This window comes from Meriones unguiculatus, chromosome 10 (assembly GCF_030254825.1).
Source record: "Meriones unguiculatus strain TT.TT164.6M chromosome 10, Bangor_MerUng_6.1, whole genome shotgun sequence".
In the NCBI taxonomy this organism is placed as follows: Eukaryota; Metazoa; Chordata; class Mammalia; order Rodentia; family Muridae; genus Meriones; species Meriones unguiculatus.
In genome coordinates this window covers 48971438-48991954 of record NC_083358.1, presented here as the reverse complement: position 1 = coordinate 48991954, position 20517 = coordinate 48971438, and the positions used below count along the sequence as shown (strand labels likewise).

Here is a 20517-nt window from a genome sequence, read left to right as displayed (position 1 = left end):
ATAAAAAAAGAGAAAGAAAAGAAGGATAGACCAACACTATCCCTCATACTTATAGCAATTAAAGGTATTAAATGTCTTTTTGTGGGAGGAGGAGGAGGAAGAAAAGGAAGAAAGGGAGGGTGGTGTGTCAATAATGATAGAGCTAAAAAATGAAGTAAATGGCGATGGGAGGGCAAGATGGCGGTGCTGGGACGACTCTCGTTCTGACCAGGAACACAGCAGGATTGGCACAGTGACCAGCAGTCAGAACTCACGGCCATAAAACACAAGTGATTGTGTTTCCCAGGTGACATCAGAAGAAGGAGAAAAGAAGGGACAAGTTAGGAGCCTGACACAGAGGACCTCTGAAAAGTTCTGCCCTGCAGACTATCAATGTAGATGCTGAGACTTACGGGCAACCTTTGGGCAGAGTGCAGGGAATCTTAGGAAAGAAGTGAGAAACAGTAAGATCTGGAGAGGACAGGAACTCCACAAGGAGAGCAACAGAACCAAAAATTCTGAGCACAAGGGTCTTTCCTGGGACTGATACTGCAACCAAGGACCATGCATGGAGATAACCTAGGAATCCTGCACAGATGTAGCCCATGGAAGTTCAGTATCCAAGTGGGTTCCATTGTAATAGGAACAGGGACTGTCTCTGACATGAATTGATTGGCCTGCTTTTTAATTACCACACCCTGAGGGGGAAGCAGCATTACCAGGCCACAGAAGAAGACAATGCAGCCACTCCTGATGAGACCTAGTTGACTAGGATCAGAAGGAAGGAAAAGAAGATCTCCCCTATTAATGGACTTGGGGAGGGGCATGCATGCAGAGGGTGGAGGAAGGGAGGGATTGGGATGGGAAGAGGGAGGGAACCACAGGGGGGAACAAAGTGAATAAACTGTAATTAATAAAGAAAATAAACAGTGAAAAAAATGAAGTAAATGGTCTGTTTTGCCTTGTGATTTACAGGCCCTACTTTAAAGTTTGGTAACTATGATGTGACAGCTTTTTAACTTCTGTGCTCAACACAGATAATTTGTCTCCTCAGGAAGAGAATATGAAGTAACAGTTATCTTGGCCTTTTTTTTGTTATATAACCACCTAGAAAATGACCCCTGGTCTCTATTCCATAGTAAAATGACTGAGAAGCAACAGACTCAGACAAATTGACATCAAAGAAATTGTGAAAATATATTTTTCTTCTATAAATTTTGTAACTTTGCTTTTATTTTTAAAAGAGCAGGAATCTATTTTTTTTCACAATTTAGTGATGAAGATATAAAAACTGGTTTACATTGTGTGAGAATTCCCTGTCTAAATCTTTAACGTCCATTCACATGCAATTCAATAGAGTAAGATGCTTTTATTATTATTATTATTTTTTTTTTAGGAATCCACACAGAGCATTTATCAAAATAAAAATTACAACATAAAATACTATCTTCCCACCTTTCAGCATTATTTTTTTTATAATTCATTCACTTCAGAACCCAGTTGTAGCCCCCTCCCTCATCTCCCGGTCCCACCCTCTCTCCCTCTTCTGCTATCCCTCTTCCCTAGTCCACCACCAGGTCCTCTTAAATCCCCCTTCTTCCCTAAGACTCCCTGCACTCTGTCCAAACTTAGGCTGTGAGTCTCTGCAGCTGTTTCCATCCCCTGCTGGGTGGAGTCTTTTAGAGGTCATCTGTGGCAGGCTCCAGTCATGTTCCCTCTCTTCTACTGATTCCAGTGTCTATCCTGTTTTCCCTTCTGAATGAAAATTAACCATCTTCCCTAGGATCCTCCTTGTTGGTTAGCTTCTTTAGGTGTGTAGATTTTTGTATGTTTATTCTACATTATATGGCTTAGTATTTACTTATAAGTGACCACATACTATGTGTGTCTTTCTGCTTCTGAGTTACCTCACTCAGGATGATCTTTTCTAGTTTCACTTGTTTGCCTGCAAATTTCATGATTGTCTTGCTTTTAATAGCTTAGTAGTATTTCACTGTGTAGATGTACCACAATATCTGTATCCATTCTTCAGTTGAGGGACATCTAGGTTGTTTCCAGATTCTGGCTATTACAAATAAAGCTGCTATGAATATAGCTGAGCAGATGTCCTTGTTGTATGGTTGAGCATCTTTCAGGTGTGTGCCCAGGAGTAGAGCTTGAGGTAGAGCTATTCCCAACTTTCTGAGAAAGTGTCACATTGATTTCCAAAGTGGTTGTATAATTTTTCACTCCCACCAGCAATGGAGGAGGGTTCCCCTTTCTCCACATTCTCTCCAGCATGTGTTGTCACTTGAGTTTTTGATCTTAGCCATTCTGATGGGTGTGAGAAGAGCCTTGAATGCATCGGCACAGCAGACAGATTCCTGAACAGATCACCAAGAGCTCAGACTTTAAGATCAACAATCAATAAATGGGACCTCTTGAGACTGAAAAGCTTCTGTAAAGAAAGGGCTTTGTAGTACTTGACATTAGCACCTTTCCTTAGCATTTTTTGGCAGTATGACTTTACTTTGTTCCCAGAGAAATTAAAAAAGGGTAGGGGTTGCTCTATGAATATCATTTTATTTTTTTTCACTTTTTAAATTAATTAATTTTTTTATTAATTACAGTTTATTCACTTTGTATCCCAGCTGTAGCCTCCTCCCATCCTCACACCCTCATCTCCTCACATGCCCTTCCCCAAGTCCACTGATAAGGGAGGTTCTCCTCCCCTTCCTTCTGGCCCTAGCCTGTAAGGTCTCATGAGGACAGGCTACATTGTCTTCCTCTGTGGCCTGGTAAGGCTGCTCCTCCATCAGGGGGAGGTGATCAAAGAGCCAGCCACTGAGTTCATGTCAGAGACAGTCCCTGTTCCCTTACTAGGGAACACATTGGGAGATTGAGCTGCCATGGGCTACATCTGTGCAGGGGTTCTAGGTCATCTCCATGCATGGTCCTTGGTACTTCACCTTGTTTGTAGAGAAATTTAAAAAGGGTGGGAATCGCTCTATGGAAATCTTAAGAAAAATAGTCACACAGAAGTATACTGGGCAATTAGGGGATAGTGAACTAGTCACTTTGTGCATCTCATTGACACTCTGAACCAAGGCAATTTGATTACAGCATTCACTACACAGAGAAGTCAGGTCCCTCACAATCGTCATTATGCCACTTCTTTTTAAATTAAATTTTATTTTTTATATTAATTATAGTTTATTCACTTTGTATCCCAGCTGTAGTCTCCTCCCTCCTCCCCTCCCAATCCCATCCTCACTCCCTCATCTCCTATGCCCCTCTCCAAGTCCACAGATAGGGGAGGTCCTCCTCCCCTTCCATCTGACCCTAGCCTATCAGGTCTCATCAGGACTGGCTGCATTGTCCTCCTCTATGTCCTGGCAAGGCTGCTCCCTCATCCTAGGGAGGCGGTCAAAGACCTAGCCACTGAGTTCATGTAAGAGACAGTCCCTCTTCCCATTACTAGAGAACCCACTTGGAGAATGAGCTGCCACCGACTATATCTGAGCAGGGGTTCTAGGTTATATTTATAAATGGTCCTTGGTTGGAGCATCAGTCTCAGAAAAGACCCCTGTGCTCAGATATTTTGGTTCTGTTGCTATCCTTGTGGAGCTACTTTCCTCTCCAGGTCTTACTATCTCCTCTTTCTTTCCTAAGATTCCCTGAACTCTGAGCAAAGTTTGTTTATGAGTTTCAGTATCTGCTTCGATAGAGTCTTTCAGAGATTATGCTACTTCTTAAACACTGCACAGTACAACCAGCTGTGTTAAGGAAATGTGGACTTGGACTTGTTCCTGGTTCATACTTTTGGATAGAGACACTGTTTCTTTGTAAGTAGATAGGTGCCATATTGCTTAAACATCGGAAGAGATACAAAATCACCTTGTTTCTACGAGAATATACAAATAGTGATTTAAATACCAGAGGTAACAAATAGCATAACACCAAAGGAAATTCCAGCAAGATTGTTAGGAAGGAAATAGCCAGGGTGCCGTGCACCCTCCTTGTAAGCTTTACCTTTCTGAGGTGGGATTAAAGCAATGATGTGTCAACATTTAATCTTTTCCCTCTCTAGTGATGGGAGAAATTTTCTAATTTAATGATTTAAAAGAGTACAATGACTTAACTCAAGTACAGAGATGTAACCTCAACCTTTTTATTATAACTTGTTTCTGAGAGTATTTGATTCTTTTAAGTCTTGTAAATAAACTTACAGAAAACTCTGGAAATACCTTTCAAAAATTATGAATCTGAATGTCTCTTCTAAATATGGATGTAGTTAAAGTTAGTGGAAAATGAAGAGTGTAATAGAACACACTTGTTTAAAGCTGGCTCTGGCTCCGGAATGATTACTCTGAGATAGTCCTTAGAGGTAGCTGTGCTGCGAGGTAGAAAGTGCTGCAGTTAAACCAGATTGACACACCTAGGTCCTCATCCCCAGAATATACAGTTCCCTTAATCCTTGTCCCATTCTTCAACTTCTCACACCGTGACCTCCATCATGAATAATAAAACAAAGCTTCTCCTTCACTTGAAAACAACAAACATGAAACATGACTGCATCTTCCCTGTGGGCTGCACACACCATGCTACTTTGGGGAACATGTGTGTGCTTCAGAGACAGCAGGATCAGACGGTCGAGGCGCACAGCACAGTGTCTACTCTGATACAAACAAAATCCTTCCTGACAAGGCAATACAAAATAAATCCAGGGGAAAGGTTCTTTAGCTATTGCTTTTATCTGATCAGAAAAGATTCCTTCCCAGTGTCATGTGTTTGAGATGCTGAAAAATCCCAGCTAAAATCAGCAGGAAGATATAAATATGGCATACATTCACTATAGGGCACCAGGAATTATTTTCAGCATTTAATGCTTTGTTATAGATTTCTACACTCTCATATATGGGACAAACTTACTTTATATATTTTTTATAGTTTAAAATCCCTAGAGATATATCTTTCAGATAATTTACAAGATGAAAATTATTTTGAGCATATTAGATTTAGTGATACTTTAAGATTTATTTAGTAACTTTTAATATTAAAAACAATGAGAATAATGAAAGCCTGAAATAAGATACTAAATAAGTTAGCATGGGAGGTGCAGCAGACCAGAAAAAAAGCCAAACCTCAAATCTGGACAGCCACTGATTGCCTTCCTTCTCCAGAACTCATGATGGTTCTGAAGAGACATGGGCCTTAAATGTGTTTTTCTTGTTAGATTTCTGATTTAGTTGTACTTTGACAAAGGAGAATAGATTCAAAGTTGTCTTCACTGAAGAACTCTAATAACACGATTTGGGATAAGTGATTCCTTTTCTTCTAGTGAAGATTATTCTATTCTGGTGACTTTAAGTTCCTTAAAGCCAGGAATGAATCTGCTCTATTTCTCACAGCAGACACAGAACCTGACACATAGTCTGTCTCCAATAAATGTCCAATGAACACATAATATTACCACAGGTATGAAAGCAGCCATTTTTGAAGGAAGATTTTTCTGGTATATGTCTGAAAGCCCAATTTTCAAATTAGAGGAAGGATAATCTAAAACCCTTGAGGTAGAGGCATCTCTCAATGAAACAAACCTGTGAAAGGCCATGGCTTTTCTTAATGATCTGTGACTAAAGGAATTGTGGGCACAGAGCTTAAGGCAGAAGCCAGGAAGATCTGCTGCAGGACATGTAACACAAGCCTTCTAAGTAGTATTGTAAACTCCCAGGCTTAAATATCCACAGAAACAGCTCAGAGTTCCAGCATCAGTGCAGAGGTTTACAAAGGCAGGGCCTTCCTTTATTATTACTCAGTCTTGACCATCGTCCAAGGAAACCATGAGCTGCATGCAAACTCTGTTTTCTGTTAGGAGTTATTGAACACACATGGAAACCAGCTCCAGCCCACAGTGTGAACCCCTCAGAGCTGCAGGCTCTGGACAAATTTAATCTTTTCTTCTTTGGATGAGAATTACCTAACATGACTCCTGTGTGTGTACCCAAGTTCTTTGCCTAATCATTGTATTTCCCATTTTACAAGTTGTATCATTAAACAACCAGCATTTGAAGGCTGTGGAAGAGCGGCATTTTATGGTTGGTTGAAGTCATAAAAATATAAGAACCATGAGTGCCTTAAAATATTTAAGAAATACAACAGGAGTAAAGATTTTCATTAGTCAGTGTTGCTGGGATAGCAGGAACTAAAGAGATGCAGTGTAAAACAGTGAGTAACACTCCTGGAATAAACTCCATGTGGAAAACTAAGATTTAATTAAAATTTTAAGGCTCTGTCATCATTATTGAGATCACATGTTCACTAAGGGTATTGTTAATGTAGACCTCATAAAAATGGGGTGACTCTGAAGATTATTATTGGCAATGAGACTCTTGTCAAGGAGCAAATAACTGCTTATTTGGATTGATTGAGTTATGCAAAATAATTTATTCTACCACTGTGTGTCGTACGCTGTGCACTGAGGAGATGGAGTGACAACACTGTAATTATGATTTATAGCTTTATTTTTTGTCATGCCAGAGTGTTGTCTTTGTCTGAGTGTCCATGTTCTAGTTTCATTTTGCTGCTATGACAAAACTTTAACCAAAAACAACTTAGAAAAGATTTGTTTGGCTTCTACTTCCAGGTCATAGATCATCATTGAAGGAAGTCAGGTTTATGAGGCATAAACTATGGGGGACACTGCTTGTTTGCTCTCTCCCTTTCTCTCTGTCTCTGTCTCTCTGTCTCTCTCTGCCTCTCTCTGTATCTTTCTCTCAGTGTCTCTCTCTGGTTCATGCTCTGTTGGTTTCTTATACATCTCAGGACCAGCTAGCCAGGGGCTGGTGCTGCTCACAGTGGGCTGAGCCCTCCTTCACCGATCATCAATCACCACACTGTCCCAAAGATGCACTTGAGGGTAAATCCCTGCTGCTCTGGGAAATCCCTCATTGAGTCTTCCTTCTCAAGTGACTCTAAACCATATAGAGCTGACAGTTGGAGCTTACTCCAACTTTCCCCAAGATGAACAACTTCAAAGAATTTAAGACGTACAGGTAGGCAACCAGATCAAGAAAAACAGAATAAAATCTCTCCGAGAACTATGTTGTTGGGCTGGTGCTTGCTGTGGTGACCAGGCTCCATTCTTCTGAGGCCTCTGAAGAACCTTGTCAGTTTACTTAAAAACATTGCACCACCACCACCACCACCACCACCCCCCCCAAAAAAAAAAAAAAAAAAAAAAAAAAAACCTGCACACAGCTGGTTGCTATAACAATAGTCAAAGCTCTAAGCCAGTGAGGCTGAGGCAAGACACAAATGCTAAAAACAGTACATTTTGAAAATACTTCATGTGGGTATACAGAAGCAGCTACTTATTAAATATTTTCCATGCATGCTCACTACCAAAGCCACCAAGGGAGATAAGAAGAAAACAAAGCACAGACTTTGAATTTATGGAGCCAGAACAAGACCATGAGAGATGCAACCATGCTGCAAAGCTTCCAGGGAAGGTACTGAGCATCTCAGACGTGAGCCTGGTCTGGGTCCCTGAGAGCAAAGCCATCAGGCAGAAGATGTATGAGCAGTTGTGAATTAGCTGTGTGACTGGTACTTTCTCCAACTTCTAGACCTTTCTGTTACACAAGACCCTGTTTCAAAAGGCAGATGTCTCTCAGAGCCATGAGGGGGCATTGTGGATCCTTCTCATTTAAATATCGATCTGTCATTAGCTGAGTGCTGTGCTTAGTTTTCTGGTTTGATGGCCACAACAGGGGCAATCTGTGTCTTCTGTGGTCAGCTGCGAAAACGGGCATGGCTGGAAGCTTGCCCTGGCCTTCCCAGAGGTTAAAAGATAAAGTCTCCACTCCTTGCTTGTATATTCAAACAGAAGCACAGATAAGGGTAATTCTCCAGTAGCTCTCCTGTGAATGTTTGCTGTGTATTTAGGGAATGAGGACCTCATGGACAACCAAGAATACAGGATCTCCTGTTGAGTAAGATGAATGCTTCAGTAGTGACAGAGCCCTGAACTTAGCACGGTGCTGTTTCCTCTCCATTTCATGAGCTGTGTAGCCAAGCTTCATGGAAATGCAGAAATTTCCAAAAATGGAAAAACATCTATTAATTTAGTTAATTTAGTTCCCTGTTATAAATGCTTGATACCACCAAGCACTTGAAAAGTAAATTAAATAAGACCCTTACTTTCCAGAAACACAGGCTCTCTCCTAAAGGCCATGTATAGGGTGGGAAGAACTTGTCAAGTCAGTGGCAATGGAGAAAGTGAGGGACAGCAGACTGATTCCAGTCAGCATAGGGTGTGACTCAGGGAGTATGCACAGAGGTGAAACATGGAAACTACACACCTCCATGGGACACAATGCATAGCTGGATGTGCCTAGAAAGCTGAAGGGTTGTAGCAGCTAAACTTCCTAGAGGTCGGGAACATTCGAACAATGTGAGCAAGTCACATTGGAGTGGAGTGTCGGTTCCAAATACAGAAGCTCAGCCCAGACAGAAGCTGACTGTATAATGAGCACAGAGAGTTTTCCCATGTGTCTCCAATGGAAGGTGGTGGAGCAGAAGGGCTGGAGAGATGGCTTGAGAATGTACCAGGTGGTTTCAGATTCCCTACAAACCACTCAGACCGTATCAGGACTTTGCTAATGACCAAAAAATGCTGACAATTATTAGAAAATCTTTAGGTAAAAATGAAAGTCCAACTTGAGCATGAAGAGGGGAACAATTTAAATATATACGTCAGAGCCACAGCTTAGGTTGTCACTGTCCTTTTTGGAATTTGAAAAGCCAAAAGTAACACAGAAAGTAACAAACATTTAAAAAGGAAAATACTGTCACAACCAAACTCTATGGAGCTCTTGATCTGTTTCCCAACAGGACTTGGTTTGGTTTGGAAAGTCCTACCTGGAGATGCCAAGAGACAATGTCATCATTAATACTCCATGTTTGGAAACACTATATAGTAATCCAAATAATTTCACAGCCACAAAAGCCAGAAGCATATAGATAAAGAATCTTTAAAATGTTTTAAATTTGAAAAAAAATCTTTTTTATTTTTTCCATCTGAGATTGTTATTTTATTCTTTTTAACTTATATATTAACTTTACATCCTAATTGCAGCTCCCCTTCTCTCCTCCCAGTCCCACCCTCGCACACACCCCCTCACATTTCCCCTTCTCCTCAGAGAAGGGGGAGGTCCCCCATGGTCACAAATCTGTCCTGGCACATTAAGTCTCTGTAGAACTAGGCACATCTTCTCCCACTGAGGCCAGATAAGGCAGCCCAGTTAGAAGAATGGGACACAAAGAGAGACATGAGCATCAGAGAGGCCCCTCCAGTTTTGGGGGATTCACATGAAGACCAAGATTCTCATCTGCTACATTTGTGCAGGGGCTTAGGACCAGTCCATGAAAATTTTTCCTAAATTTGAAAATTTCTTTGCCAGTTTGAAATTTCTACCAACTCTTCCCTTGCAAGCAGTGAAGACACCGCTCAGTGGCAGGATGATGGATGACCTAGGGATATAGCTGGGCTCTATTTTTATCTCTGTAAAAGCTTCTTTTGTTCCTTTTTGTTTTTCAGCAAGATGATGACTTAAAGGCCTAAACTCAAGCCTGTGTACTAAAGTATTAAAAACAATTTATATCGTGTTTTGTATGTGTACATTTCACACAATGAGGACTGAATTTCAGCACATATGCATACACTGAAATATGTACAGCACATTTAGAAAATGTTTGCAAGGAAACCTGGAATGCATAAATCTGCATAACCAGACCATGCCAATTTCAGAGCCATTTAGGATTATGCAAGGCAGCCTCCACTGACAGATACTTCACACCAGAGCTAGCATGTCCACCCAAATTACTTCTGGTTTTGGGGGAACCACAGTAAATAAAAACTCCAGCCTAAAATTCTCCAGGATGTTGTGGAGAATGTGAAACTCTGAGGTTTTATGTCTGTAACTAGAATGGATAGAAGGCAGCAGAGCCTTCTAAAATTCCTTTTATCCCGAATTAAAGGTAACAATCTTGGGGAGTTTTCTTATGGCTTGGTGTAGATAAAAGTATTTATCTACAAATGGACATATTTCTAAATGTAGACAATAATGCTGATGACCTTGTGTTTGAAACTTCAGTGTAACTGAGGCTCCGGAGACAGAATGATGTAGCAGGAACTTCGGCAGAATGGGATTCAAGGACAACAGTCTGACATACAATCACTTATCAGTTGCCAGGAGCAAGCTACGAGGACAAGTCTGTATGCAGGAAGGGAGGAATGGAGAGGAATGGGGTGATTCCTCCCTACTTCTGCTCATCTTACCTGGACACACAGTCAGCTGCAGTATGAGTCTGAGTGTCTCCCACAGGGTGCTGCTCTGATGATGTGCTGAGTGAAAATATAGCTCTGTCACACAGCCACTGTTCTGCAGAGATGCAGTTCTATAAGACCAACATCCAGAAGATCTCACAGTGCAGGGCACTGCACACTGTACACTGTTCATCCTGGAGGTCACTCACTGTGCCGCAGCTGGGAGGGTGAGTATGACAAAGGCTGGTCTAGCCAGCTGTGCGAGACACAGTGCAATCAGAACCTCCAGAAAAACCTGTGCCCAGGTGGCCTGAGGGGCACATATGGTTAAGGCAGGAGAAAGGTATCCTTTGAGGGAACTCTTTACAGTCAGGCAGAGTCATGCTGTCAGGATGACTTAGCTAACAGTACAGGACTTGTCTGTATCTAATGCACGCTCTACTTTGGATACCATCCACCATTCTCCTTAGCATGAGACCTAACTGGATGCAAATCATTCAGTTCCCACCAATGTGTAAATTCCCCAGGAATATGTAAGTTGAGGCCAGTTTTGTCTTGCAGAAGCAGAATTCATGTGACTTAAGTAGTCCCACCTAAGGTTACAGGAATGTCAAACATCCACTAAAAGCTAGTTGAGGAAGTTAAGAAACTAGGAGAGTAGTTGATATTGAAACAAAACTACATATTTTACAGTTACATTTGCTCATTTGTGAAAACTAGAGCAATACAAAGAGAAACCACTGAGGCTGAAAATAACACAAAGTGGCCAGAATGGTTGGGAATGACCACTGGGATCAGATGCTGTGGGATGAGCTAGAACCTAGGTGATGTTTTCTCTCCACAACCAGGAAAGACACACACTAAAGCCTTTTTTTTTCTTTTCTGAATACATAGGCTTATCACCCCACAGCATGTGCAGGGGCTTCTTCTGTGGAAGGGAGATGAGCTGAGCAGAAAGTCTGATGGGGACTTGGGTGGCATTTGGTATTTAATATGGAGAAGGGCTAAAGGGTGTAGCTTAATTCTGAGCCGCTGCACATGCCATGGGGTGATAAGCCCATGTGTTCAATGGGAAAAATGCTTGAGTGTGTGTCTGAGTCAGTTGTGGCCAGAAAACAGAGTTCCATGACCTCAGACTACAGCTTTGGCTTAGACATAGTTAGTCCTCTTAACCTTCAAGAAAAGAGAAAAGAAGAAGGGAAGGGAGGGGATGGGAGGTGAGAAGAGAAGAAAAGAGAAGAGAAGAGAGGAGAGGAGAGGAGAGGAGAGGAGAGGAGAGGAGAGGAGAGGAGAGGAGAGGAGAGGAGAGGAGAGGAGAGGAGAGGAGAGGAGAGGAGAGGAGAGGAGAGGAGAGAGGAGAGGAGAGGAGAGGAGAGAAGGAAAGAAGAGGTGGGGGAGGTGGGAGAGAGGGATAATGAAGTATAGGCTTCCTCCAGGTGGCACTGAGAATCCTGAAGGTTTCAAGTTAAAGGAGCCTGGGGCTCTTGCTCCCTGGAGTAAACTTGGCAACCTCAGTCACCAGATGATCATTTTTAACAGATCAGCCTATCACAGGGCTTCTCATGTAAATCAGAGCCCTGTTCATGGCCTAGCTCTGCCTCTGATCATGTGATCTCTCTTCTTAGCAAGCTGCAACATCCTTCCCCAAACCATAGAAACTCTAGGTGACCCAACAGAATCCAGGTCCATGCCAGCCCTGGTTGACCTACCCAGTGCCTTTTGCGGTGATGTCTCTTATGACAAGCTGTGTGTTTCCTCCTGGGTGACCTGCTGGAAGAAGACAGATTGTCCTGCATGGGTCTGCATAAGATAAAGACTGAGTGTTTCCTTAGATGTAGCAAATATGCCTCTGTGCTCATTCTTAATAATATTTAGTGTGTTCTATGCAGATATTTTAAGGTCAATGAGCAATGGCAGTAAGCTTGATTTTTTTATTATTTTATTTATATGTATGTGTGCCCAATATGAGTGTGAACTCCCATTCCAGGAATCAAGTATGAAGTTCAAAGGACAATTTACAGGAGTCTGTTCCCTCCTACCACCTGGATCCCAGAGTCTGAGCTCAGGTCCTCAGCCTTGGCAGCAAGAGCATTTACCCCCTGAGCCACTATACCAGTGTTAGAATAAGCTATTCTTAAAGGACAGAATAGAGTCTATATATCTTTGGTTTCATATTACTTTTTTGTGCTTCAATCCTGGCACCAAATAGAGGGGTTGGGGTGGGGGTGTAGGGAGATTCTGAGTTCTCTGTGGTGTGAATGGTGACAGCCACATGTGAAATTAGGAATGAGGCTTCGAAGTCCTTGGATAACTAACTGCCCGCCATTTTTGCTATTCTGGCCTACAAAGAGACAGGCAGCCACTGCTTTACTCTAAAGAGAATCATGCTATGATTTCATTCACAAGGAAAATAAAAAAGTTCATTTGTTATGTGGCATCAATGGTGTTTATAAGTGTGTTGTTTTAATTGTAAATTAGTTCATTTAAAAATAGACAATTGATGATATTTTGTCATGTTTAAGAAAAAAGGTGATGTGGGTTGAAGAAGATAGTGGGCATTAGGAACAAAGATGGCATCTCAAATAGATGCCAGCATCGGAATTTACATGGGAGCGTGTAAAGTTAAGTAAACACAGGGCCATACTAGAGCACTCACCATTGTAGTCCTGTCAGTTAATATTTTGTTTGGTACCTAGTCAATAAAAACTTACTGAATTAATGAAGAGAAGCACATCCATTTATGGTCTAGGACATAAGCTTCTGTCCTGCTTCAGAAGAGAGCTAGTTTTGTAAGACCAAAGTACATATCAGAACTGCAAATTCTTCATTTAATTGAATTGTTCCCTTGACCATTTCTTGGGCATCTGTTATGTGTCCAGATTTTGTTTCAGGCAATAGAAACATAAGTGAAATATGAATGATGCTAGAAATAAATATATGAACAAATATTTGCAACATGGGATGGTAATGGGTCTGTAGAGGATTGTATGCAATGCTTTACAGAAAGGGTGGTCAAACGTTAAAGAACACTTTTATGTGCAAGAGCAGACAGTCCTTCTGAGGGCCATTTATGCTCTGTGTGATTCTTTCTTAATATGTGACAATAACAATATAATTTACCTTTACTCTGAATGGTTAGCTTTTAAATCCTTTTGTTACTTACAAAGCCATGTTCTGTGATTTTTTTTAGTACTGTCCCTTCATTGTCAGTTTCATTGCACTCAAAATTCTTAAAAACAACTCTAAAGTAGATGTGAACAATTAAATATTAATATTTTATAAATAGGTATCAGACACTGAAAAGCTCTGTTAGCGGCAGACTTGGGTTCCTCCTCTTCCCATTGAAAACACCCACTTGTGACAGATGTGCTCACATCAGTACTTGCTCTTGCATCATGTCCTCTGCTTAGTAAAAACTTGCAGTTCCAGCACTGGGATTTGCAAGAATCAGCATTCACTGTGGATGTCTGTGAATATCCGTGGGGATAGTGTTGCCCTCATCCCCTGTAATTTCTTACAAATATAAGAACACAATTACTGCTCTTGTTATATGGTGACCTAGTCCTTTATGAAGGTTTTGCTCAAACTTTAATTCTGGTGATTCAAATTCAGAGCCAAGGAAACCGCTTCTGGATTTGAGCTGTAGATGTATGGATGAGATGCAAATTTCACCAAGAACATAGGACTTAAAAATGCAGCTCTTAAGCATAGCAGGAAGCCCTTAGCAAGCTGTCACACACATCGTTCTTGCTATTATGTTACGATAAGCAAGAATGGGTCACAAGCCTGTGTGAGCACCTGTGATGCTCAGTGTCAGGAGCAGCATGATCTACACAGCCTTCGGCGACAAAGCTACCTATCAAGAGCTGCAGAGCTCCTTAAACCTTAAGTCTGGTTGCTCTTGAGGGCTTCTGTGTGTTGAGCTGCATTTTCTAATGGTTCTCAGCAACTTATCCATCCCTAATGTATACATTTGGCTGTAGGAAACTCTTGTCAAGTTGTGACCCCTTTTCATTACAAACCCTGTTACCTGCCTGTAGCTGCATTTTCAGTCCCACTCCTTCAGCCTTAAATTTCATGACCCAGCAATACCCCAGCATTGTGCCTGTAGCCTTTACTCATACTGTCACTGTGTTTGTCACTGCATCTAAAGAGCAGTTCCCTTTAATAAAACTTCTTGAAGTCATTTTGCTCCTGTCCAGGCAGCTTCATGTAATTTTTCTACCAGTAAAATTTGCATATTCAAGTCTAATGTGGTATGGTATTGTAGTACAGTTTTTTAAATGTCTTCACACACACACATGCAAAACAAAGTCTTTGGAAATGAAAGTCTATTTTTTGTCTGTTCTCTCATCATTTAATAGAGTATTTGGCTGAACAATGAAAGCTTCACAAATGTATGCATAGGTGAACATTTCAGGTGAATGCAAATAATTACAGATCATGTAAGATTGTCAGTGGCCTTTTCTGGGTCCAGCATGATATGCTTCATCTCCAGTTCACACCACAGCTCCACCAGGTGGATTACATCATTGCTCTTTTGTCCTTGAGAAAACTGACCTCAAAAGGTTAATCTAAATAGGCCCTGTGAGCAAAACCCTTTCTGTCCCAAGCAACACCCCCATTTCATCCAGCTGCCATTTGGGTATTGCCAAGAATACCAGAAGATGAGAACTCTGTTTGACTGCCTCTTTTCTGTTCCTTTCTAGCTCCAAGCACAGCCCAGTATGGAATCACTGGGGGCGCCTGTGACCTTCTCTCCTGCTGGAGCCTGGTGTTGACACTATCCTCCATCTTCAGTATATTCTACCTGAAGAATGCTGTCCTACAATGAATCTAAAGACCCGTGGAAGGCTTTGAAGGAGTCTCTGAGTGTGCTGATGGCTGGATCCAATCTCGTGCAGTTAGGTTGAAGCAGCGTGGGATACAATCGGCTGTCTGTAACCGGGTGACGCCGTGTGTGGAATCGCTGGTTGTGTAAATACTTTCATTCTCCTCTCCTTTTGATTAGACACACGACCTTGTGAAGCACTGCACATTGTCCTTTTTTAAGATGTGAAAGCTCTGAACTTACTTTTAGAGGATATTAATTGTGATTTCATGTTTGTAATCAACTTTTCAAAGCATTCAGTCGTGGTCGGCTAGGCTTCCGGCTGTAGTTTACATGACCAATATTGCAGTGAACACAGGATTCTTTAAGGCTGCAATACAAGGGCTCCGTGCCCAGTTTCAAAGAGTCAACCCACATTTACAAAGAAGCATTCTTTTTCTTTTTTGATAAAAAAATATTCAAACAATATTGCCTTCAGATCATTTCTTGAAAATATAACACATACCTAGACGTCCCCGCTCGCATGACATCCAGGTTTTGGAAATGAGCCTTGTAATATAACTCGCTGTGCTTCTCCTTCTAAGTTCAGCATGGGTGTGCCTTCATGAAATAATCTCCTTGTCTCTGACAAACACATAATGTTTTCCTAAACTTTGCAATTTGGAAGCAAAAGCAAATTACACCACTAAGCTAAACTCCACCTCATTTCTAAGGGCCATGAAGCTGTTTTGTCATTACTCATGGGGCCTGAGAACTTTGCCCACAGCATCTCAGTTTTCTTGATAAAACAAGCTAATAACATGGTTGAAGTTGAGGTTAAATGTTAGTGCTGTTGTGGGAAGGCATAACCAGTCAGAGGACAGCACACCCTGCTCAAGAGACCCCAGGTAATGCAGCAGTCTCCTGCACTGTTCAAGTCAGTGTCCTAATTTGGCTTCTCTATAGGGACACATTCCTATCACCAGTAGATGGAAGGCCGTGAGTGCTCAGATCAGTCTGCTTTGACATCATAGTGACTGTCATTCGGTTGATAGGAATGCATGTTACGTTCTTTAAAATTCCAAGTATTGTGCATCCATGCACAACAGATCAACCCTGAAGTAACTAATCCTTCACCAAAATCTTGGTAGTCATTTCCACTTGAACTGATTCCCAAACTGAAGACTCACCATGCTTTGCTGCATCTGACAGGACATGTGAGATGCAGTCAAATGGACACATACCCACAGAAGGAGGGCGTCATGGGACATGTTAACCACTAAACGATTGTGAATATTACATTTTTTCTATTTAAAGAACAAAACTACATTTTTGAAGGAAAATGCTGTTAGTCTAACTACTATATTACAGGAATAGGCTCATGGTCTTGCTTTTGACCAAAGAAAGACCAGAGCCTTGAAAGCCATTTTTCAGGTCTGATGAAGTTGCCAATTTCAGCACGCCTAGGTTGCTACAGTGACCTTCTGCACACCCTAACTAAAGACCTACTCTTAAAACTACACACAAGAACTTTTACCATGATTATTTTAGATAGTTCATGTTTTGCCCTAGAAGGATGGCTTTAAAATTGTGGGGTTTTTCTTCTAAACAAACTTTAGACCCAAAAAATACCATAAATCAATTTTAATTAGGAAAATGAATCATAAGTGAGGGGACATAAATATATAGTCTTCCCATGAAATGGCAATAATGTGGCATAATGCTATTAAATTTATTAGCTGTAATAAATTTAGGTCATTTTGATTGATATATTAAAAGTGAATTTTGAAAATTTTGGCAATTAAATTTCTAGGTGATTTGCTACTAAAAATGTTCTTTGTGGAATTAGTGAGCAAACAACAAAATGTGTTTCTTTGTATTGCAGCTTTAAAGTAGCACACTCCACAATAACCTACTTATTAGAGATAGCGGTGCTACCATGGAGTGTTGGCCACCTGAACTGTTGTTTGGGGAGAGAAGCAGATGGAGAATGCGTATTATACAGTGACCGTTTCCCTAGAGTTAAACATGCCTCCTCTGTGTAAGGTGTGTAGGGTACATGTGAGGTAAACTGAGGTATAAAATACAGATGAACCAAATGATTAGTTCTAAGTGTTGTCATGATTCCAAATCTGTGGAGTCTGGTGTTTTTCCATAGAGTGTGACAAAGGACAGTCATAGCTCAGTAGCTACACGTATTTGCCTTTATGTTAGAAGAGACTTTCTTGAGTGACATTTTAATAGAGGAGGCATCCACTATGTTTTTCTGTATTACAGCAGCATAGTCCTTAGGCGCCTGGACAGAGTGAAATCATGAGTATTTATGAGTTCAGTATTGTTCAAATAAGGCTACAGTATTTGCTTTTTTGTGTGAATGTGCATATAATGTTCAAGTAGGTGATTTTACATTTACGGGCATCTGAAATGTCTGATTACTCCATTTTATCAGTCCTGACTGTACAAGATTGTTGCAAATTCAGAATAGCAGTTTTATAAAGTTAATTTATCCTTTGATCTATAACAATTTTTTTTAGCTATTCATTTCAGCATTATGTTTCCCACAATACCCATTTATGGGATTCCTTTTGTTGCCCCTAAATTTTCAAAGAAAGAGGGAAAGAAAAAAGTGATTGAGAAAGGAGAATGAGGAGAGGAAAAAGGAGAGTGGGGGATAAACAGAAAAGACTGAGGAAGCAGAGATGGATTGGAGGGGGTGGGGCGAGGCAGAGCTTCTGAGCCTGTGTGCTGCGTTCTTGGTTTAACTGCAAATGGCCTAATGTTTGTCCCAGTGCTCTAAACCTAAGTCCTTTTATGCCCTGAGGTCCTGCTGGGCAGAATTGATTTCATCATCAGCACAACCCAGGCCACAGCACTGAGTGCGTTGTGCAGACACTGAGATTTGAGAGAAAGCATTTCCATCATAAAGTCACTTTGGGGTTCATAACTTCACTGAAAAATTATCTTCTTATAACATTTATGCTATGTCTATAAAATAGACTGGAGAGCTGAGAATTACCCAAATAATTCAGGACAAAACTGCACACATATAGAGAAGTACCCCAAGCTGTGAAGTCTGAACACTCTAAGCAAATGAACTATCGAAGTCAACCAACAACAGATCGAATTACTGGATAATTGTTAATTTACCCATTGTGCTTAGCTTTGTAACACAGCTGAGAGTTACCTATTTAATCTTTTCAATAAAAGTTTTTTTTTGAAATCCAGAAATGATTAAAAAAAAAGAGGTCAGGTTTCTAACTATTTATTGAAGTGTGTGGGTGTACAGTATTTCAATAGATATGAATATGGATAAATGGTATTGCCTTAAGATCCTCTGAAATGTACTTACTTTAAAGACTGGGAAACTCCCTTCCTGTCTTTAGTAAAACATCCATATTTCATAATCTGATGTAAAATATGTTGTACTGTTTCCAATAGGTGAATATAAAGTCAGTTTATCAATTAAAATATGTATTTGACTTATTTTAAACTCTTGTAGTCTAAGAGACACAGAGACATGGCCGTTAGGCCTGTCCCCCTGCCTCGGGTCTCCCCCATAGCAGCACACTGTGTGAACTGGAGTGCTGTGACTCTCAGGGGCTCCACACTGGATCCATTAGGATTCCCTAAAGGTTTGACAATATGCACAACATTCGTCCAAAAAGAACTTTCTGGAGATGTATCATTCTTGAGAGTTTTACTTGAAGTGGTACTCGTCTGTGGTAGAGCCTGGGACAAGATCTGATGATCGTATAAACTGACAGTCCAAATGCTGGTGCAAGTCAGCCTGGCTTCTTGGAAGAGATGGGTGGAATGCAATGGAGAGCATGCACACTTCTCAGGGCATCTTCTTTTACACATCTTTCTTCCGAAGCAAAGCCTGCTAGTGAATACAATATAGAAATGAGTCCATTCCACAAGTGATTGGTTTAATCCCTCTTACCTAAGTCTGCCTCTCTGTGATCACACAAAATGAGTTGGAATGTTGAGGTTGGAGAGTCTGCCCAGCCTTCTCCTGCTGTTGCTCTTACAGAGGATCTAAGTTTGATTTCCTGCACCCATATAGATGTCTCATAACTGCCTTAACTCCAGCTTCAACAGCTCTGACGCCATCTTCTGGCCCCTGCATGTACTGCATTTACGTAAGGCACCATTCACTCACAAGCCTCTCTATAAAACGGAGTGTTAGGGCCACATGTGGAATGCACAGCTCTCCAGTGTGTCACTCTGCAATATCCTCAGACTGGGAGAGATAAGTCCCATACATCTACATATATGTTCCGATTTGCACACCCATTTATAGATTTATTTATTTATTATGTATCTACTGGTTATAAGCCATCCTTTCATTATCCAATGCTCCCATGAGGTTAAATAATTCTTCCTATGTGCAATGTGGAGAATATAGTTATATTGTGTTCTCAAAATACAAATGTGATGCAAATCCTGAAGCTTTGGAAAATATGACTTTGTGTATGTATGGAGTGATCACATTAATTCCCTATTGAAGGGGATGGAAAAGCGTTACAGCCAGATAAACAGGACAGTCCAAAACCACACACCTCCACAGTCCGAATACTGAAATCAATATGCTAGCGACAGCAGACCTGCTTCTTCTGGAGTGAAGAGAGTCCCACTGAATTGTGAACCATGATCTGTAGGGCAGCTGCTTCTGCACCTATAAGAGGTTTAGTGTCCTTTCTACAAAGCCTGGACAAATTCAAATGCTGAGAAAGGTTCAGAGTCCTGGTAAGTAAGTCAAGGTCAGGTGGCCTGAGGTGGTGACCACTGAATAACGCAGGCATACTCACTGCAGCCCATGCTTTCCCGACGTGATGAGATGTGACACACTTTACACCAGCAGGACACTGTGGCGCACGGCTTCACTCCGTGCCCCCAGGAGGCAGAGGCAGGTGGATCTCTGTGAGTTCAAGACCTGAGCAGTCTACATAGTAAGATCCTGGCTCAAAAAAAAAAAAAAAAGTTAAAGCAGTTGAATTCAATAAATTATCCATATTTGAACTTTGATAATACAATCTCTCAGTAACTGGCAAACCAAAATCTAGGTTATTCACATATCTGACATATCTGACCTACCACAGTCTCTATATTCTAAAGGCTCTTGTTCGTTTATCTCACAAACCACCACTCAGTAGTCTGAGGCATGCGGAAAGGGGTTTAAAAACATACTATAAAGACTACATCACTACACGAACCTGCTCTGTTAAATAAAAAATAAAAACAAAAGTAAGTGCATTTGGGGGGGCATTTATTAAAAGAATTAAGGATAAAATCTTTGCTCTTAGTGAATAGGCACCAACAGCAAGACACGTGGACCAACCAATGAGAGAGCATGATTCCACCCACATCCAGTACAACGATGAGGACATTGCAAGCCTCCATTGCAGGAGCTGACTGG

General features: G+C 41.1%; 1 protein-coding gene across 1 annotated transcript in view; it reads left to right on the top strand.

Annotated features, from left to right (window-relative positions):
- Negr1 (neuronal growth regulator 1) overlaps positions 1-19562 on the top strand; it is a 727040-nt gene extending 707478 nt beyond the window's left edge. The window contains exon 7 of the mRNA XM_060392439.1: positions 14998-19562. Within this exon, the coding sequence (XP_060248422.1) occupies positions 14998-15122 (125 nt within the window). The 3' untranslated portion in view covers positions 15123-19562. The remainder of the gene's footprint in view (positions 1-14997) is intronic.
- The last annotated feature ends 955 nt before the right edge of the window (positions 19563-20517 follow it).